Source organism: Meles meles, chromosome 19 (genome assembly GCF_922984935.1).
Source record: "Meles meles chromosome 19, mMelMel3.1 paternal haplotype, whole genome shotgun sequence".
Taxonomy (NCBI): Eukaryota; Metazoa; Chordata; class Mammalia; order Carnivora; family Mustelidae; genus Meles; species Meles meles.
In genome coordinates this window covers 12982514-13001831 of record NC_060084.1, presented here as the reverse complement: position 1 = coordinate 13001831, position 19318 = coordinate 12982514, and the positions used below count along the sequence as shown (strand labels likewise).

Here is a 19318-nt window from a genome sequence, read left to right as displayed (position 1 = left end):
GGGCTTATCTTGACCACAGTCTAGGGAGCCACTCTAACATCAGCTTGGCCTTGCAGACCTGTGGCGGTCGTTTATCTGCCTGCCAAGCTTAGCAGTCACGCATCTTACCAACGATGGAGAAAGAGAGGGTAGTGGCCAAGCCCCCTCCCTCCTCGGTGAGCAAGCGCTCTAGGAGACAGCTGTGCCAGCACCGACCGGTCCACGCTCTCCAGGCTGTGTTAGAGATTCAGACAGATGTGGAGAAGGAGGCGTACAGTAAGGCCAGGGGGCAGCCAACCCTGGCCAGGCCTGCCTCCAAGCCCGTCCTTAGGGAGGAAGAGCACCGTCGCCTGGAACGGGGACTCTGGGCTGTCTTGCCAGCTATCATCATTAGACTCGACTCGACTTTATGTCACCAAAGAATGACCAGAAACCTGTGGAGCCTCCCCAAGGATTTCATCCAGGGGAGAAGAAAATCAGAGCCCACAAAGCAAGTTTAAAAAGAGAGAAAGAATCAAGTTGGTTTCTCTTTGCCAGGTTACGTAAATAAATACATATTTTTTTTTCATTATAAAAATTGTTAAAGGGATTTCTTTATTTATTTTTTTTTTGATGTGACTCAGAGAATACATATTTTTTTAAAAGCCTGGGGCACAGCCAAATTCTAAACTTCTGTTTGTTGCCAACAAAGGGCCATAGAGAGGATGTATTATCAAACAACCCCCACCCCCACCCCGGTGATCCTCAGACAAAGCCCTGACGTAGGCAGGAGGCGCCTGCAATCCTATGGGGCCTCTTTAAGAACACAGTGTCCTCTTGTTCTTCCTCAGGCAGTTTTTTCTCCCTTAAAGAATTGTTTTAAGCATTTTTTTAAAAAAAGATTTTATTTTTTTATTTGACAGACAGAGATCACAAGTAGGCAGAGAGGCAGGCGGGGTGCGGGGGGGAACAGGCTCCCTGCTGAGCAGAGAGCCCTATGGGGGGGCTCAATCCCAGGACCGCGGGGACCATGACCTGAGCCGAAGGCAGAGGCCCCAACCCACTGAGCCACCCAGGTGCCCCATGTTTTAAGCATGTTTTATGTGTTTTGCTTTCTAGATTCTTACTTTTTCCAAATTAGAGGTCAAGCCGGATGCGCTGGAAAGGAAAACATCTGTTAGGGAACATTTAAATGAGAAGGATGATCTAAGCAAGAAGAGGAAGAACCAGCTGGGAGACATCCACCTGCTCGGGCTCCCCCTGGTGCAGGAGCAAGAGGACAGTGAAGGGGACCTCCTGAAGGATGCTGACAAGCACCTGGCCCAGAAGTTTAAGACCTACGAGTTGACTCTGAAGGATATTCAGAATATCCTCCTGAACTGGGACCGGAAGCAAGGCATTCTGCTGCATCACGCCGGCGCCGAGGACATGACCCACGAGCCTGATGACCAGCGCCAGGTCCCTTCAGGCGGGCGCCGAGGCCGCAAGGACCGAGAGAGGGAGCGTGCAGAGAAGGAGCGGGCCGAGAAGGAGCGCCAGGAACGGGAGAAGGCCGAGAGGGAGCGTCTTGAGAAGCTCAGGGCCCTGGAGGAGCGGAGCGATGGCGGAGAAGGGGAAGGAGGAGGGGAGGAGGACCATCACGAGGGGAAGAAGGATCTGGGTGTGCCATTCATAACCATCCAGACGCCTGACTTCGAAGGCATGAGCTGGAGGCAGGCCATGGAGAATGACAAGCTTCCCAAAGGGGACCAGGTACAGACTCTTCTCCGGGATGGAGACATGATCAGTCAGGTAGTGGGTACTGTGCTAATCGCCATTAAAGTGTTCCTTTCTGTACCCCCTTAATTCCAGTCATCTCTGAGGTCCCCTTGGATATGAGACAACTGTGGCTAAAAGGACCTTTTTCTACTTGGTGAAAATACATGGGAATTTCCACAGATCTAAATTACTCCATCTAACCTCATAAAAAACTGCTTATAGAGTTTATTGGGGGGGAGTATTTTGTTTTTATTTAAATTCTAGTTAGTTAACATATACTGTAATGCTGGTTTCAGGAGTAGAATTTAGGGATTCATCAGTTACATATGACACCCTGTGCTCATCCCAACAAGTACCCTCCTCAATGCCCAGCACCCCTCCAGCCCACCCCACACCCTCCTCCCCCCAGCAAGGCTGTTTATTCTCTATCATCAAGAGTCTCTTATGATTTGCTTCCCTCTCTTTTTTTTTCCTTCCCCTATGTTTATTTGTCTTGTTTTTTAAATTCTACATATGCGGAAAGTCATATGGTATTTGCCTTTCTCTGACTGACTTATTTTTTTGAAGTAGGCTCCACACCTGACGTGGGGCTTGAACTCATGACCCTGAGATCAAGAGTTGCACACTCTAACAACTGAGCTAGCCAGGCACGCCTCTCTAATCAACTTATTTCACTTAACATAATACTCTTTAGCTCTGTCCACATCACTGCAAATGCAAGATTTCATTCTTTTTGATGGCTGAGTAATATTCCATTGTATATATACACCACCTCTGCTTTCTCCGCTCATCAGTCGATTGACATCAGGGCTCTTCTCCATAATTGGCTCTTGTTGATGCTGCTACTATAAACATTGGGGTACAGGTACCCCTTCAAGCCTGTATTTTTTTATCAGTTGGGTAAATACCTGGTAGTGTAAGTGCTGAATTGTAAGGTAGTTCAAGTGTTAACTTTTTGAGGAACCTCCATGCTGTTCTCCAGAGTGGCTGCACCCGTTTGCATTCCCCCCAGCAGTGTAGGAGGACTCCCCTTTGTCTGCATCCTTGCTGACACCTGCTGTTTCCTGTGTTGTTAGTTTTAGCCCTTCTGACAGGTGCGAGGCGGCATCTCATTGTGGTTTTGATGTGCATGTCCCTGATAATTGATGTCGAGCACTTTCTCATGTGTCTGTTGGCCATCTGTGTGTCTTCTTTGGAGAAATGTCTATTCAAGTCTTCTGCCTGTTTCTTAACTGGACTATTTGCTTTTGGGCTTTTGGGGGGTATTAAATTTAGTAAGTTCTTCATAGATTTTCAGAGTTGATTTTAAATATTGACAAGACTAGTGTTATCAGCTGGCAAGATAGGTATACTGTGGAAGCAAGAGTCTCAATTACTTGAAAATCTTGTTCCCACAAGCTTCTTTATAGTGACAGAAATCATACTATTAGATGGCTTTTTGTTCCTAGAAAATATTGCATTGCCAGAAGCCCCTGGGTGAGGGTTTGGAGGAGATGGTTTTTATAGCATTTTGTCCAGAAATGAGCTTTTTCTGCAAAACACCAGAAAGCAAATATTTCAAGCTGCAAGTCGTACCGTCTCTGTCGCAACCACCACCATGTAAATCAACGGACATGACTCCGTCCCAGTACAACTTAATTTACAAAAGCAAGTAACGGGCCAGATCTGACCCGGGGGGCCACAGTTTGCTGATTTCTAATTTAGTTGATCAGAAACTAGATGCAACCTTAACAAGGAGAGAACAGAGCCTGGGAGGAAGGTTTGGCAGGTGAGATTTGACGGGAAAACACAGGTAATTCCTCAAAGGGGCGGATTGGGGTGGGGTGCGGCCACACACCGAGAGTCTTGCCACAGTGGTCCGGGTAGGCCAACGGCTGGAAGATAATTGGGGACACGTGACACCAGACCACTCGTTTCACAGCTGTGCCTCCGTTTAGCCTGAGGGGAGGACTCTTGGCCACTTTTCTCCCCAGAAATATGTTTTTTGAAAAAGAACTTCTTCTCATCTTGTTTTGTGTTCCAGGACTATAGCCAAGGTTACCTTCTGGCCTGTTCTCATCCTCTCCACACCCCAAGCGACAGCGCAGACTGTTGGTTACAGTTCTTTACTCCTGGCTCCATTTAATAATTGGTAGAAACTACCCGTCCCTTTCCCTCACAGACATTGAAACCCTGGGAGTTAACACTGGCTATGCTTAGTCAGGAAATGCCTTTGGCGGCCTGACCTGCAGGTCGGAAACCCAGATTCCGTGCACACAGCTGCCGGCTCGGCCTTAGTGCCCACTTGGTCCACAGAGTGGACGCCGTGGCGGGCTGGCCAGTTTACTGTCGTGACAGTGACTTCTGCGGAGATCGGCTGCTTGGGCTGAAGGGTTTCCATGCTGAGAAGGGAGCTGCTGCAAAACGCTCAAGCCACTAGCTCTGGAGGGTGCCCACCCAGTTGAAACAGAGCAGAAGGGGAGAATGCTGGAGGAATGCATTTTCTCTTTGGTTTCTTTTCGACTTCTCTCTTCTTTCCCATCCTTTACCCAATTCCCAGAACCCTGACTTGTTTCTTTGCCATACTTGACCTGCTCCAACCCTCACTTACTTTCAGCATCAGAAAGAAAGAACATTTAAAGGTAACTGAAAGGGGCGCCTGGGTGGCTCAGTGGGTTAAGCCTCTGCCTTCGGCTCAGGTCATGATCTCAGGGTCCTGGGATCGAGCCCCGCATCAGGCTCTTTGCTCAGCAGGAAGCCTGCTTCCTCTCTCTATCTGCCTGCCCCTCTGCCTACTTGTGATCTCTCTCTTTCTCTCTCTGTCAAATAAATAAATAAAGTCTTTTAAAAAAAATAAAATAAAGGTAACTGAAAGATTAACATGGGATCTGGAAGCAGATGAAACGACTCTGTACTGTAGACATCAGAATCTTAGGACCTGGCGTCTGAAACATACTGGGCGCCTGCTGTGTGCTCAGCCCTGTGCTGTAATATCGGCCTAGCTCCTGTCCCAGTGCAGTTTACATCCATTTGCAGAGACAGACATGATAAGGGGACTAAGACCATGATAAGAGAAGGAAAGGGGGCACACAGTCCACAGCAATAGCCCCAGCCTGCTCTGGGGGCACGGGGATCGAGAAAGACCTGCAGAGCTGTGTCACTGGCCCTTCACCCCCCTTCCCCAACACATGCCCCTGGCAGTGGCACCTCCCAAGAATGTTAGGAAGAGGCAGGAGAGTCTAAACCTCCCTGTGCTCACTCAGGGGAGCAGCTGGGGACACCCTGCCCTCTGCATCAGAAATTAACCAGTGGCTTTTCCTTTAGATCCTGGACATCTTGGGTCTGGGTTCCTTGGGACCACCCATCCCACCTCCCGCCTTATTCTCAGTCATCTCCTACCCCCTGAAGCGGCTGCCTTTAGCCACAACAGAGATCCTGAAGCATTTCGTGTTTGTGATGTCCCCATCTGAAGAGCTGTCCCTGCTGGAGGAGAAAAGAGAAGGGGAAGCAGAAGCAGATCTTTTGGGCGCCGCCGGCTCTGGGAAGGTACGGAGCAAGCCAGCCTCTTGTTCTCCTGACTTTGGCAGGACTTCAGATGGGCAGACAAGGAAGGTCACCCTCCGCATGGTCAAAAACAGGGTATGATGTTGGGTGTCACGTGTTTGCCATTGACTCATCGCGTATCCCACCTGGGGACCCCACGTGAGCCTCTCTCAAAATGCCTGATTCTCATCTTCCACCCTTTCCGGTCCCCGTGGGATGGTCTAGGGAACTTGTTGAATTGCTCGAAAGCTCATTCGGGAGAAATAATAAGCAAGAGCAGCGCTCGCTCTCTTTCTCTCTCTTTTTCAAAAGCAGCTCTTTTAAAACAGAGATGTTAGAATGTATTGGGAAGCTAAGGTCGTTCACATAATACATGAGAAGACAAAAATCAATAGACTCAAGTTAAGGGAACACACAACACTAAGAAAAGGACAGATTATCAAAGAAGTTATGAGCATGAGACTGGATATTGTGGTAAACTCACTTTTTCTCTCTTTGCCTGACACAGTAGAGTAAAATTAATTCCAGCTAGATCAAAAATATGAGTAACTGAAATGAAATCACATGTAAGTAGAAGAAAATAGATATGCAATTAATAGAATAAATCACAAAGGAAAATAGGTTTGACCAATAATATGCAGAATGTATGTCTATTAAAAGCTAAAGAAGGATTATTTATCCCCCAGAGAAATGTGGTAGCCCCAAATTTGAATCTCTCCACACAGCTTCCTACAAGCCAAGCACATCAGCAAAGAATAATAAAATCGGCAGGAAATAAAATCACCAGTAGGCCCTGCCTCAGCCTCAATTTGGGGAAGAGATTGCCTCAAACTTCTATTTAAAAATAAATGGGGAGGGGCGCATGGGTGGCTCAGTGGGTTAAGGCCTCTGCCAGGTCATGGTCTCGGGTTCCTGGGATCGAGTCCCGCATTGGGCTCTCTGCTCCGCAAGGAGCCTGCTTCCTCCCTCTCTCTCTGCCTGCCTCTCTGCCTACTTGTGATCTCTGTCTGACAAATAAAAATATAAAATCTTTAAAAAAATGTTTAAAAATAAATGGGGAATTATCATCTGAGATCAGCAGCAGGAGTGGACACGCCCTACCAGAAAAAGTCCAAATAAAAAAGAAAAAGGAAAAAATTGCCCACATTGGAGGTGATGATAACACCCATTTCTTTCCTTAAAATTAGCCATTAACAGAAAAGCATTAAGCATTCTTGAACTTAACCATTCTAGGGGGAAATCCAGTTCATCCCCAGTTAACAAAGGAAAGCTCTTCATTCTAGAAGAATACCAGCCAAAACTATAGAAAGAATAATAAAATTAGAAATGAAGTAATTAATTAAGGAGCACCAACTGATCTTAAAAGCAGTACTTTGTTGGGAAACAAGATACTACAAACCAGAACCTCATCCCACAGGGGACTAGCTGGCAGCAAAGGGAAACACCCACATTATGGAGGCCAGGTCTGGCGGGTGCCATTCCAGGGTGAATACAGTGCATCACTAATCATGGGTTGATGTGGCTTTTTTTTTTTTTTTTTTTGGTCCCTTGTGGTGATGGAGTGTGATACATACAATACCTTCTCTGAATCTCATCAAACCTTATGCCTACTTTCCAGTTTACAGAAAATACAGGGAATGAAGGAATAAGTGAAATGACGCTTGAGGAATAGTCAGAAAATTTCAGAGTATGGAATATTCTATAGGAACACAGATCTGGTCTGCCCACAAGTCAGTGTGATTGGGAGAGGGCGAGGGGTCTGGAGTAAAGGATACTAAAAACACACCACAGCAAAACGCAGTGCAGGAAACCTCTCCCTGCAGCTTGAAGCTTTCTCTGGGCTCCGGCCTCCTCTTCAGGGAATGGGGGGCCCAGGAAAGCACCAGCTCCCCTCCTCTTCTCCACTAGTGCAGTAGGCTGTGCCCTCCTCTCTGTCCTCAGCAGCTGCCAGCATCCTGAACATGCAGCACACACGTATTCTAGGCGTCTCTATCTTCCGTTCACGTGTATGTCAATGAGTATTTACAATTTGTGCTTGTGTTTAATTAAGACCCAGGAGGAGCAAACCACCTCCTCTAAGGGGAGCAGACAGAAACCAAAGGAAAAAGCAGACCAGGCCCGAGAGACTCAGAAGGACAAACGTCGCATGGCCTTAAACAGGAAGGGCCTCTCTGCGGGAACAGCCGGAGCCATTGCCCCCTTGTCGGACGTGGACCAGAGCAACTTCGCGGGGCAGTTCTCCCAGGAGAAATTCATCAGGTGGGCCTCTGAGTCACCCAGGGAAGCGAATGCTAGACCCCGAATAGAAGGCGGGCCTGTCCTGCCAGCCGGCCCTCCGGATGGCCAGGACTTCTCCCAGGCAGCAGCCCTGTCTGCTCTTAGAGGCCCAAAGGAAGTCTTCTCTCTTTAAAAGGTCTGTGGTCATTTGCAGGCTGAACCATTTCCGGTGGATCGTGCCAGCCAATGGTGAAGTGATGCTGCGAATACACTTCTCTTCCAACGACCTCGGGAACTTCGACCAGACGTTCAACTTCGAGATCCTGGGAACCCGCCGCCAGTACCAGCTCTATTGCCGGGGTGTCTGCAGTTACCCCTACATTTGCCAAGACCCGAAGTAAGTGTATTTTACCTTAAAAGAGAAAGTTGATCGAACTGGAACGATACATAGAAGCATAGCCCTTGCACACAGACAGCATGCAGGTTCATGAGGTGTCCTGTATGTTTGCACACCAACACCACAGGCTGCCGGGGCCGGACCGTGGGGTATATCCAAGAAGAAATAAATCTGTAGGCCTTGCCTGTTGATAAACAGTATCTACACCTAAAAGAGAGAGAGAGAGAGTTGAAAAATATTGAATAAATGAGTGAGTCGACAAACATTTTCTTTTGGTCCCATGGCGCTTTGAGCAAGGTAGCTCTTACTGCTAATGTGGAACTGGGGCAGCACCCAGGCCCTCTGGTCTTTTGAGGCTTCAGTGTCTTGGACACGACAAAGCCACAGGAATAGCGTAGACCACCAAAGTGAGCTACAGAGAATGTTAATAGGTGCGAAGGCCAGGGAAGCGTCGTCCTCTGGCCAGTTAGTTTGCTTATTTGACAATGAGGCAAACTTAAGCAGGTTTTATGTGTACTCTCGGATTTTTTTTGTCTTGTAATATCACTAAAGGTGTGACTCTCCATTTTTTTTTCTGAGCTACCAAACACCACCGTACCCTTATCCACAACATAAAGTCACCCAGCTAGGCAAGCTAGTGGGACAAACCCTCCAGGGCTGAGGCCTTTTATAGCTTATCCACTAAGAGGATCTTTTTTGCAGTTCTTACCAGGGCCCACACTGAATGAGGAACTCTGAAGCTGGTTAATGTCTACCAGAACTAGTTTTCCATGGAGATGTTCGGTTTTTCTAGTTGGGCACACTGGCATGGGAAATCTGTCTCAGCTCTACCATCAGCCACTCATTATGAAAGACACCTGGGAATCTTTTTCTCAAGTTCAAGCTCTGGGGATGATGGAAGGGAGGGAGAAGGAATAAGGGCTCAACTGAGGTCCTCAGATTAAAAATCATTCTGTCTCCAGATACCTGAACGCTTTGCTGAACAGGGAGTGTTGGGTTCAGGTCAATATCAAGTGGAGGCATTGAACTTGCACTCAGACAGCCTCTCCTCCTCTTTTCCTCCCCTGTGTTCAGAGTGGTATTTCCTCAGCGAAAGCCAGACATGAAGCGAAACGAGGTCATCTTTAAAAAGTATATTATGAGCACGGAGAGGTTTTACTTCGGGCCCCTGCTTTGCGGAAAATCAAGAGATAAGTACGTGTTCCATTATTTCAAGGCAAATTTCAGACTTCCCGTTGGACTCACCAATGGTACATGCCGGGGTTCTCTGTGGACATAGCTTTTACTACTGCTGCCTCGGTTAGCTCTGAACCACGGGAGGACTGGGTTCTTGCATCCCAAGTTTCTGCTAAGCCACCCGGATGAATGTGGGTACCATCTTCCCAGATGGAAAAGCCTGGAGAAGGTCGAGCTTTTGGTGGGGAGAGAGTAGGACCAAGTGTCTACTTTGGGATATGTTGCTTGAGATGCTTAGGAGTATACCTAGTAGCCACACACACCAAGGAATAAGCTCTGTGGTCTGGTTCTCTGGGGACATCCATGGGGTTCAACAACAGAGAGGTCCTAGGAGTCTTAGCAAAGGTCTTTTTGGGGATTTCTGAGGATGAAGTCTGAGCAAAGTGAGTTGAGGAATCAGTGGGAGGTGAGAGAATGGAGACCGGGTGTAAAGGCTGTGAAGAGAAGTGCAGGCGGCCAAGGACAGGAGGGGACATGGGATCCAGGAACACTGCTCACACACTGTGGTTCCTATGCTGTTTGGATGCCAAGGGGACACAGGGAGGTGGAGGTGGGCATTTCCAGAGGAAGTAAGGGCCATTGGTGGTACAGTTCCCTGAGACCACACAAACGGGGTACAGAGATGCTGTTCTTGCCAGGAAGAGGGCCCACCACCACCCACTAGGAGGAGTGAAGGCGGGCGGCTTCGGGTGCAGATGTGGTTGGACCCGGGAGAAGGTTTCCATGCTACGGTCTGTTTTGTCCATGACACATGTTGTGAGGTCATCCCTAACAGGAAGGGAAGCAGAGGGAAGATAAAAATGTTGGGAAAATAGAGAGCAGATGAAACAGTTTTTGTGGAAAGTTGGAGAGGTAGAATAGGAGAGAAACAGAGGAAGGTTGTCAGGCAGAATTCGGGCCCTGGCTGAGGTTAACGGTCACATGTTTTTAGAGATACCAGTTTTTTCTGTTATGTACAGACTTCTCACTGTGTAGGCAGGGAGGCGTGACCAGAGCTGGACCCAGCTCTAAGCACATCTTAATTCAGTCTGGCATGTAGTATGGTAATTAGAGTGTTTGTGTTCATGCTGACTTGGTAGAACTAACAAAGCCTCCTTGTTCTCCAGCCTCTTAATAACTGGAGTTTGGTTCCTTAGAGGCTGGACCAGAAAGCCAAGATGTAGGGGGTTGACTGATGCTGGAGTGGATCTTCCTCTAGAAGGGGCCCAGCCGAAGGGCTTCGGAGAGAGAAGGAGGGGGCTCAGGTTGATGAACATGATGGACACTGCAGTCCAGGGTCAAGAGTAGGGAAATCGTTGCTATTCAGAGAGGCATGTGTCCTGGCAGCCCTGGAACCGACCAGAACTTGGGGCCAGACAGCACTGGTCCAGGAGGGGAGGGATTACAGTGGCCCAAAAAAAAACCAAGACCCAGTACAACCGGGTGTTATTTATTTTCTCAAACCCTGCTGAGCCTCAATGTTCTCATCTGCAAAATGGGAAAATAATAGCAGCTGTCCGCAGATTTGTGAAACTGAACTGGATAATGAGGACTTAGCACATGGGATTTAGCACAGTTAAGGCCACCACCCCTTTGGTAGTGCCGCAGAGAGCACTCTGCCTCTCTGACCCTGATTTGCTCTCTACCATTTACTGTCCTTCCTTCCTCTATCCCCGCATATCCATCCAAAAAGCTTTTCAGACTGTCCCTGGGCACCAGTGGGTGCTACGGTGCCTTTGCTCTGCTCTCTGACAATGTGCATCTTCACGGCATTCCTTGTACTTTCTGTGGTTCCTTTTCATTACCATTAACTGAGCAGCTTCTAATGCCCACAGTGCTCACCTCTGTGGCTCTTTCCCCAAGTCACAAGGGAACAGAAACAGCCTTGCAACAGTGAACCACGCCAATCCATGTCAAAACAGCAATGTCTTGTACGGGTCTAGGAGAAGGAGGTAAATGTGATCATCTCTAAGGCAGATGGGAAAGAACAAGCTGCTCTCAAGGATTATATGTCCTGGGAATATAAGCCCTGGGAAGGGTAGACCCTCACGTTTCTCAGAATTCTTTGCAATAATGGAGCACCTGGCTGGCTCTGTTGATAGAGCATGTGACTCTTGATCTCAGGGTCATGAGTTCGAGCCCCACGTTGGGTATAGAGATTACTTAAAGAAATAAATAAACTTTTTAAAAAAAAGAATACTTTGCAATAATAGCTACCATCTGGGGGCATTTGATATCTGTAGCTGTCCTGAAGAGCATTAGGTACACCATTGTGTGTAATACTCATAGGAATCCTAAGAAGTATTATCATCCCATCTTAGAGATGAGGAGACCAAGGCTTGGCAGGGGCGGGGGGTGGAATCAAGTGCAGCTGCAAGTCTTCACAGCTGTGAAGCTTAGCTGCCAGGCCGCTGCCTCAGTGTACCATCTTACCCTCTGGCACTGCCGTACGCCCCACAGTCTCCTTTGCCTTCTGAACTCCCAGTCCATCCTTACATCCACACCCCTGATCTTTGTTCACTTCCAGGTACAAGTCCTCCTTATTCCCAGGCAACACAGAGACGCTGACCATCCTGAACAATTCCCCAATGGTCGTGGAGGCATTCTTCTGTTTTCAGAATGATGCCAAAGCAAACACCTACTTCCTGGAGCCCATCAACATGACTCTGAAACCCAATGAGAAGCAGGTACAGCCACACGGAAACAAGTCCACCAGGACAAGTCTTTCTTGGGAAATTGGAGGTTGCGGCATTCTTAGCATCAATGTACTGTTTTGATGCTTCCTTTAGATTCTGAATATATGGGCCTACCCTACCGCGGTCGGTGTCTTTGATGACTGCATTGTCTGCTGCATCAAGGAGAACCCAGAGCCAGCTGTCTTCAAGTTAACCTGTCAAGGGGTCCGCCCAGAACTCGAGCTGGACTCCAAACAATTGCATTTTGACCGGCTCTTGTTGCACAGGTCAGAGTTCTGGATGATACCAGAACTGCAATGGGCTTTAAAGAACATTTAGGCCTAGGGTGGGCAACTCATCCCGATTTTCTCAGCCCTCTCCTTGTTTTAGCACAGAAAATCCTACATCTGGGGAAACTTCTGGTCCTGTACAAACCAAGATGTTTCGCCCGTGGGGTCCAGGGCCAACCACCCCCCAAAATTAACTGCCAGAATGTGTGCGTATTTGCATTTTTCTCAGAAGGGATCACTTTTTCCAAATTCTCTAAGCAGTCCCTTGCCCTCAAAGGTTAAGAATCTTTGCTTTAGAAGTTAAAGCACAAGTAAGTGAAACCACATAATAATTGTCTTTCTCTGCTTGACTTACTTCACTCAGCATAATCTCCTCCAGTCCCATCCATGTTGACGCAAAAGTTGGGTATTCATCCTTTCTGATGGCTGAGTAATATTCCATAGTATATACGGACCACATCTTCTTTATCCATTCGTCTGTTGAAGGGCATCTCAGCTCTTTCCACAGTTTGACGATTGTGGACATGGCTGCTAAGTACATATACACTGAGGTGCATATAGCCTTTCTTCTCACTGCATCGGTATCTTTGGGGTAAATACCCAGTAGTGCAATCACCAGGTCATAGAGAAGCTCTATTTTTAATTTTAATTTTAAAACCCCACACTGTTTTTCAAAGTGGCTGCCCAGCTTGCATTCCCACCAACAGTGTAAGAGGGTTCCCCTTTCTCCACTTGTGGAACATAAGGAATAACATGGAGGACATTAGGAGAAGGAAAGGAAAAGTAAATTGAGGGAAATCAGAGGAGGAGACGAACCATGAGAGACTGTGGACTCCGGGAAAAGGGGTTCTAGAGAGGAGGCAGGGTGGGGGATGGGTGAGCCCGGTGATGGGTGTTAAGGAGGGCACGTATTGCATGGAGCACTGGGTGTTGTATGTAAACAATGAATCTTGGAACAGTGCATCAAAAACTAATGCTGTATTTTATGGTGACTAACATAACAATAAAAAAAATAGATTCTCCTGGAAAAGGAAGGAAGGAAGGAAGGAATTAAAGCACAGGGAACACTAGACAAAAACTGGAACTTAACATCTTATCCACTGGCATTATATTATTCTAAATAGAGAATGTTTATTTCCGGGGCTACTAGCAGAGACTGTAATGATATGTATCCTGCATTCCTTCTTCATTACCGCAAGGCCCTGTCCCCTGGTGAACTCCAGTTAGTGAGCTAAGCAATGACTAAAGTAACCAGAAGGGCATTTTCGGACCTGCCTGAATAAATCAGAATCATGTGAGATGGACAAAACTCCTTTTGGTCTCTGCAGGAAAGAATGCAAAGTGCTTCTTCTCCGCAACGTCACACCCCTGCCGGTGGCCTGGAGGATCACCAGCCTGGATCACCTGGGCGATGACTTCGCCGTGTCCACCATGCAGGGGACCATCCCCAGCAAGGCTGAGTACAGCCTGCAGGTGTACTTCCAGCCCTCCAAGCCTGTCAACATCAAGAAGGTGATCCGGTTGGAGGTGAGGCGTCACACATCTCCAGACTTGGCCATCAGAATGTGTACATCCTGGGTTCTCTGACAAGCACACACTCACACACACACACACACATGGAGCCACGTCTCTGTGTTACACACTCCTTACTGATCCCTTTTTGACAACCACTGACCCACGGTGTCTTGCTCTGCACCCAACTGTAAGCTCCAGGGGGGGTAGTCTTGTTCACGGCTGATTGCCCGCTGCACAAACAGCACGCTCACTCGGTGCGGACGGACGGAGGGAGGGAGGGGATGGTGTTACTATCCCAAAGTAAGCCTGAGACTCCCGATTCCTCACTCTGAAACCCTGTCACGGCTCAGACCAGATGCCTATCTCGGTACCATCACCTTTCACCCAGGTGCTCCCAGCAGACACCCAGGAACCATCTTCCCTCCTTCCCCTGACAGCCTGCCCTCCAGCTGCCTCCCAGCCTGTCTCCCTCCCACCCGCTCCTCTGCCCACACTGCCACCGCCCTCTCCCAGGCTGCCCACAGCGCGTCTCTTGCCTGCATTTGGGCCCGATTCCCGCTGTGGGTCAGTCAGGTCAAGCCCCTCTCCTCCCCGCAGCAACCTGCTGGCTCCAGCCGCAGTGAAGATGGAGCCCAGGGTCCCCACAGGCTTCTCAGGCCCTTCCCGCCTCAGTCCCTACCCTAGCTTTCACACCTCAGCTCTGTCACGTGGTCTCTTGGCTTTTTCCTGCCTCAGGCCCTTGGCCTTGCCACAAACCTGCCAAGAATGTTGCCCCTAGGCTCTGCGGGCATCTACTAAACAACACTGCTCCAACTGGGTTCCACTAATCACCCCACAGAAGAAATCCCCTCATGTGCAGTCCCTCACCCTGCCTTCTGTTCTCCAGAGCGCCTCCCCCTGGTGGATGTCCTGTTTCTTTAGTTTCTCTCGTGAACGACATCAGGACAAGGTCTTGCCTGACTTGCTTATCATTTGTTTTCATGCCCGAGAGCTGATGTAACAAATGCCCACAAACCACCACAAACTAAGTGGCTTAAAACAACACACATTTATTCTCTTACAATTCTGGAAGCCAAAAGTCTGAAATTGAGGTATCTGCAGAGCCACATTCCCTCTGAAGCCTCTAGGGAAAAAACTTCTTCCTCGCCTCTTCCGGCTCCTGGTGGCTCCAGTTCTTGGGCTCGTGGCTGTGTCAGTCCAACCCCTGCTTCCGTCTTCACACGGCCTTCTTTGCCTGTGTCTCCTCTTCTGTCTTTCATGAGGACATGTGTCATTGGGTTTAGGGCCCACCAGATAAACCAGGACGATCTCATCTTGAGATCTTTCATTTAATTACACCTGCAAAGACTTTTTCCAAATAAAGTCACATTCACGGGTTCTAGGGGTTAAGACATGGCCGCCATTCAGTCCGCTGCCCCATCAGATCCCCAACATCTAGCACAGGCCTGAACGTAGAAGTTACTCAGGAGAATTTGTAAGATGAACGAACGAATGAATGAATGAGTGAATCTCATTGACTTTTGATGCTTGTTGCATCGATTCTGCAACAATGAAGGGATTATCCAAGCTTCTCTTTGAATACTTGCAGGGATAGAAAACTCACTCCCAAAGCAGCGTGCTCTTCCTTTGAACAGGTCTATTAATTCTTCCTTGGGCTGGGTTCAGATTTCCAACTGTGACTTCCATGAATTAATCCTGTTTCTACTTTCGGGTCCGCTCAATGGATCCAGGCTCTCTTGTCACCTACCTACGACAGTCCTTAGGGTAGCTGAACACAGATACTGAGAGATTCATTTAATCAACAATTGGTTTTGAGTATCAGAGGGTGGTAGTCAACATTTTAAACACCAGTCTCTATACAGACAGGGTCTCTACACAATCACCCAGGCCGCATGGCTGGTGTAGGGCCCCAGCTTTGTCAGCTTCATCCTTCTGTGCTGGGTCATGGAACCCCCAGGGGTTCCTGTGTGGGGGTGTGGGGGAGGCAGGCGAGATGGGATACTTGGAGAGGTCATGTGACAGATGTTTACCAGCTGGTATGGAAACATTTCTTTGTTTTAGGGATGATATGACATCCCTGTGTGTTCCAGTCAGAGCACACACAGTGGGTTTCCCCTCAAGCTCCTTAAAGTTGTCTAAGATTTCTCTTCCCCAGATTCCTTCAACACCTACATGAGGAAATGCCTTGCTTTCTGGTCCCCTTGGAAAGTGCTCTGGTGAACTCACTTTATTTTATTTGTGTACTTCTTAACTTGTTCGTCCTATTTCCCTCAGTTACAAAATTTCATTTCCACCCTCTATTCCAATAAGAAAGCAAAGGAAATAGAATGCTCTGGGTGCGTGGCATCTATCAGGAGAAAGGTGCTGTGTAAATTATGGAAATGATAATCCCGATTGTTTGTCCTCTTTGCCCTCCTGCTGCCGGTCCTTCTTGTCATCTCTGAGAGAGGCTGAGCAGCAAAAGAAGGTAAAACTTAAGTCGGTCCAATTTGCTCTGGGAAACGTTGGCAAAATGCACAAAGAAAGAAAGGATGGAAAAACTTGAGTTTGGTGACAGCTACCCATTTCCCCCTTGACACCAGGCACAAGTCATGGAGAGCTGGTGACTTTATTTCTCAATTTGAGGCACCACCGGAGAGGCAGGGGTTTCCGGGAGAACTACCCCCCCATGGCCAACGGCTCTTCCCCTTGATAAATGGACACTTTATCACCCCCTTGTCTGTCTTGGGAGTTAAAAGTAGGATCCGGCTGACAGCTGACAGCAGTTCAGATGCTCCTCGGGACAGGGAGGGAGGGGACCGTGAGCACCTAGGGGGCGGGGGCAGGTTTGCATTTTTTTTTTTTTAACACTTCCAACTTGAATAGCAAAGGTGTTCACTTAAATAAAACATTTGAAATTTCCTGGAGAGAAACATTAAACACTTATTTTATATGAAAATCTAGTGCTTTTTCCATAGGTTGAACCAGAAACAAAGAACAGGGGAATTCAGATTTGTAAAATCAGTAAAACAAGGGTAATTGACAATGTGTAAGTTTTCTGTTTCAACAGGCAGAAAAATGCTCTTCAGGTTTATTTTATTTAGAAGTTCCAAAGAACACTTTGCTTTGTATGTATACTCACAGCCCTAAACTTCAATAATGCAGTGAAAGTCATGCAAATAATTTAATCCTCGTAAGTGGACAAGATGAAAAATGCAGTCGCTTTTCCCCATTCTTATATTGATTGTCTACACTGGCATTTCCCAAAGGATGTTATGAGAACACCAGTCATACCAAATGGTCACCGAAGACAAAAGCTAAATACATCTTTAAAATATTCTCGACCACATCTCCTTCTTCATCATTCCTGCTGCATGGCATGTAGTTCAAGCTCCAAGTCCCCCATGGATCTTGCTTTTACTGAAGAATCCCTTTTACCCTAACAGGTTTTAGATGCAGAAAATCTTGTTGGTGTGGTCCAGGTCGAAAACATATTGGTCTTTGCAGAGTCTTATGACGTCGCCTTGGACATCACCTTCCCCAAAGGTCTGTTGACCCCTTCAGGGAAAGGGTGTTTAGAAGTTACATCTTTGAGTGCAATGTATTTCTTTTTTTTTTTTTTAAGATTTTATTTATTTATTTGACAGAGATCACAAGTAGGCAGAAAAGGAGGCAGAGAGAGAGGAGGAAGCAGGCTCCCTGCTGAGCAGAGAGCCCGACGCGGCTTAATCCCAGGACCCTGGGATCATGACCTGAGCCCAAGGCAGAGGCTTTAACCCACTGAGCCACCCAGGCGCCCCTGAGTGCAGTGTATTTCTTATGTACGGGAAGACTAATGGTTGTTGGGGAGGATGTGGAATTTCAGCAAATAGTGACGCAAGCCCCAGAGTAATGTCGGCAACATGGCTACAAATCTTAGTTTTCTCCAGCTAGAGATGACAAGGGGTGGCGATAATTACGAGGTTGGCAGAGCTCTTTTCCTGCCTGCATCAGTCTTCCATCACTGCTGTAACAAACTGCCACGAATTATGGCTCAGAACAATACGGATTTATCATCTTACAGTTCCATGGGTCCGAAGTCCAAAACTGATCTAACTGGGCTAACATCAAGATATTAGCAGAGCCACGTTCCTTTCTGGAACTCTGGAAGGGAATCCACTTCTTCACCTTTTCTAGCTTCTAGAAGCTACCTACATCCTTGGTTCATGGGTCCTTTTTTCTCCATCTTCAAAGCCAACATCGTAGGGTCAGGTCCTTCTCACACCATCATCTCTCTTGTTCTCCACTTCTATCTCCCTCTTCTACTTGTGTAGTGATTACAGCGGGCCCACCCAGAGAACCCAGGATACTCTTTCTTTTTCAAAGTCAGATGATAGACAGTCAGCTGATGAGCAACCTTAATTCCATCCATCATCCCCCTTTGCCATATGATCAAGCATATTCACAGGTTCATATGCATATTCACAGGGATAAGGACACAGACACCTTCTAAGGGCACAGAGCATTATTTTGCCCACCGCACTGACCTCACACCCAGGTTAGACCCTCCTTGTTGGCATGCAGTTTTCCATTATTCTTGCTTCTTCTGCTTGCCCTCCTTCTCAGCAAGATTCAGAGAACATGAGAGTTGCCTGTTTGCCTAGATGTCATGAGTCTTATGTACAAGGATATTTATTGCAGCATTATTTGTACTAATGAAAATTGGAAATAAACTATCTATTAAGAATGGAACCCTATTGGGGCACATGGGTGGCTCAGTGAGTTAAGCCTCTGCCTTTGGCTCAGGTTATGATCTCGGGGTCCTGGAATCGAGCCCCCCATCAGGCTCTCTGCTCAGCAGGGAGCCTGCTTCCCTCTCTCTCTGACTGTCTCTCTGTCTACTTGTGATCTCTCTCCCTCTGACAAATAAATAAACAAAATCTTAAAAAAAAAAAAAGAATGGAACACTATTGCCATAGAAATAATACTGTAAATTATAGAAGAGCATATCGTGGTATATTATATGACCATTAAGATCATCACATTTATAGGGGCGCCTGGGTGGCTCAGTGGGTTAAAGCCTCTGCCTTCAGCTCAGGTCATGATCCCAGGGTCCTGGGATCGAGCCCCACATCGGGCTCTCTGCTCGCCGGGGAGCCTGCTTCCTCCTCTCTCTCTGCCTGCCTCTCTGCCTAGTTGTGATTTCTCTCTGTCAAATAAATAAAATATTAAAAATAAATAAATTTTTTTAAAAAGATCATCACATTTATAAGGAGTTTTTAATTATGTGGGGAAATGCTTATGAGGCAGTGCTGAGTCAAACAATACAAATTTGTATGTAATATTCTAACTATGTTGACTATATACTTGATGCAAACAATTTTTTAGCTACTAGAAGTTGGTTTTTTTTTTTAAGATTGTATTTATTTATTTGACAGACTGAGATCACAAAGCAGGCAAAGAGGCAGGCAGAGAGAGAGAGAGAAAGGGAGAAGCAGGCTCCTTGCTGAGCAGAGAGCCCGATGTGGGGCTCGATCCCAGGACCCTGGGATCATGACCTGAGCTGAAGGCAGAGGCTTTAACCCACTGAGCCACCCAGGTGCCCCGCTACTAGAAGTTTTCACTGATGGAAAGCATGAAGAAAAGGACAGCGGCCCTAAGATGGAGGGAGCTGAAGTAGGTGCCAAAGCAGAGTCCATCGTTTGTTTGCTGAGACTCGGTTACGGGCAGTTTTCTCAGCTGCAGTGTTTTCAGAACATAAATTTTCTGAGCTTGACACCATGGATTTTCCATGGGAACTTCAATAGGAAGTT

At 47.4% G+C, this 19318-nt stretch overlaps 1 protein-coding gene across 1 annotated transcript in view; it reads left to right on the top strand.

The window, feature by feature from the left end:
* The window catches only part of HYDIN (HYDIN axonemal central pair apparatus protein), a 301936-nt gene that overhangs the window by 214143 nt on the left and 68475 nt on the right, over positions 1 to 19318 (top strand). The window contains exons 45-53 of the mRNA XM_045986716.1: positions 1078 to 1710; positions 5020 to 5241; positions 7289 to 7497; positions 7670 to 7852; positions 8927 to 9046; positions 11595 to 11754; positions 11857 to 12029; positions 13361 to 13559; positions 16973 to 17072. Coding sequence (XP_045842672.1) covers positions 1078 to 1710; positions 5020 to 5241; positions 7289 to 7497; positions 7670 to 7852; positions 8927 to 9046; positions 11595 to 11754; positions 11857 to 12029; positions 13361 to 13559; positions 16973 to 17072 — 1999 coding nt within the window. The remainder of the gene's footprint in view (positions 1 to 1077; positions 1711 to 5019; positions 5242 to 7288; positions 7498 to 7669; positions 7853 to 8926; positions 9047 to 11594; positions 11755 to 11856; positions 12030 to 13360; positions 13560 to 16972; positions 17073 to 19318) is intronic.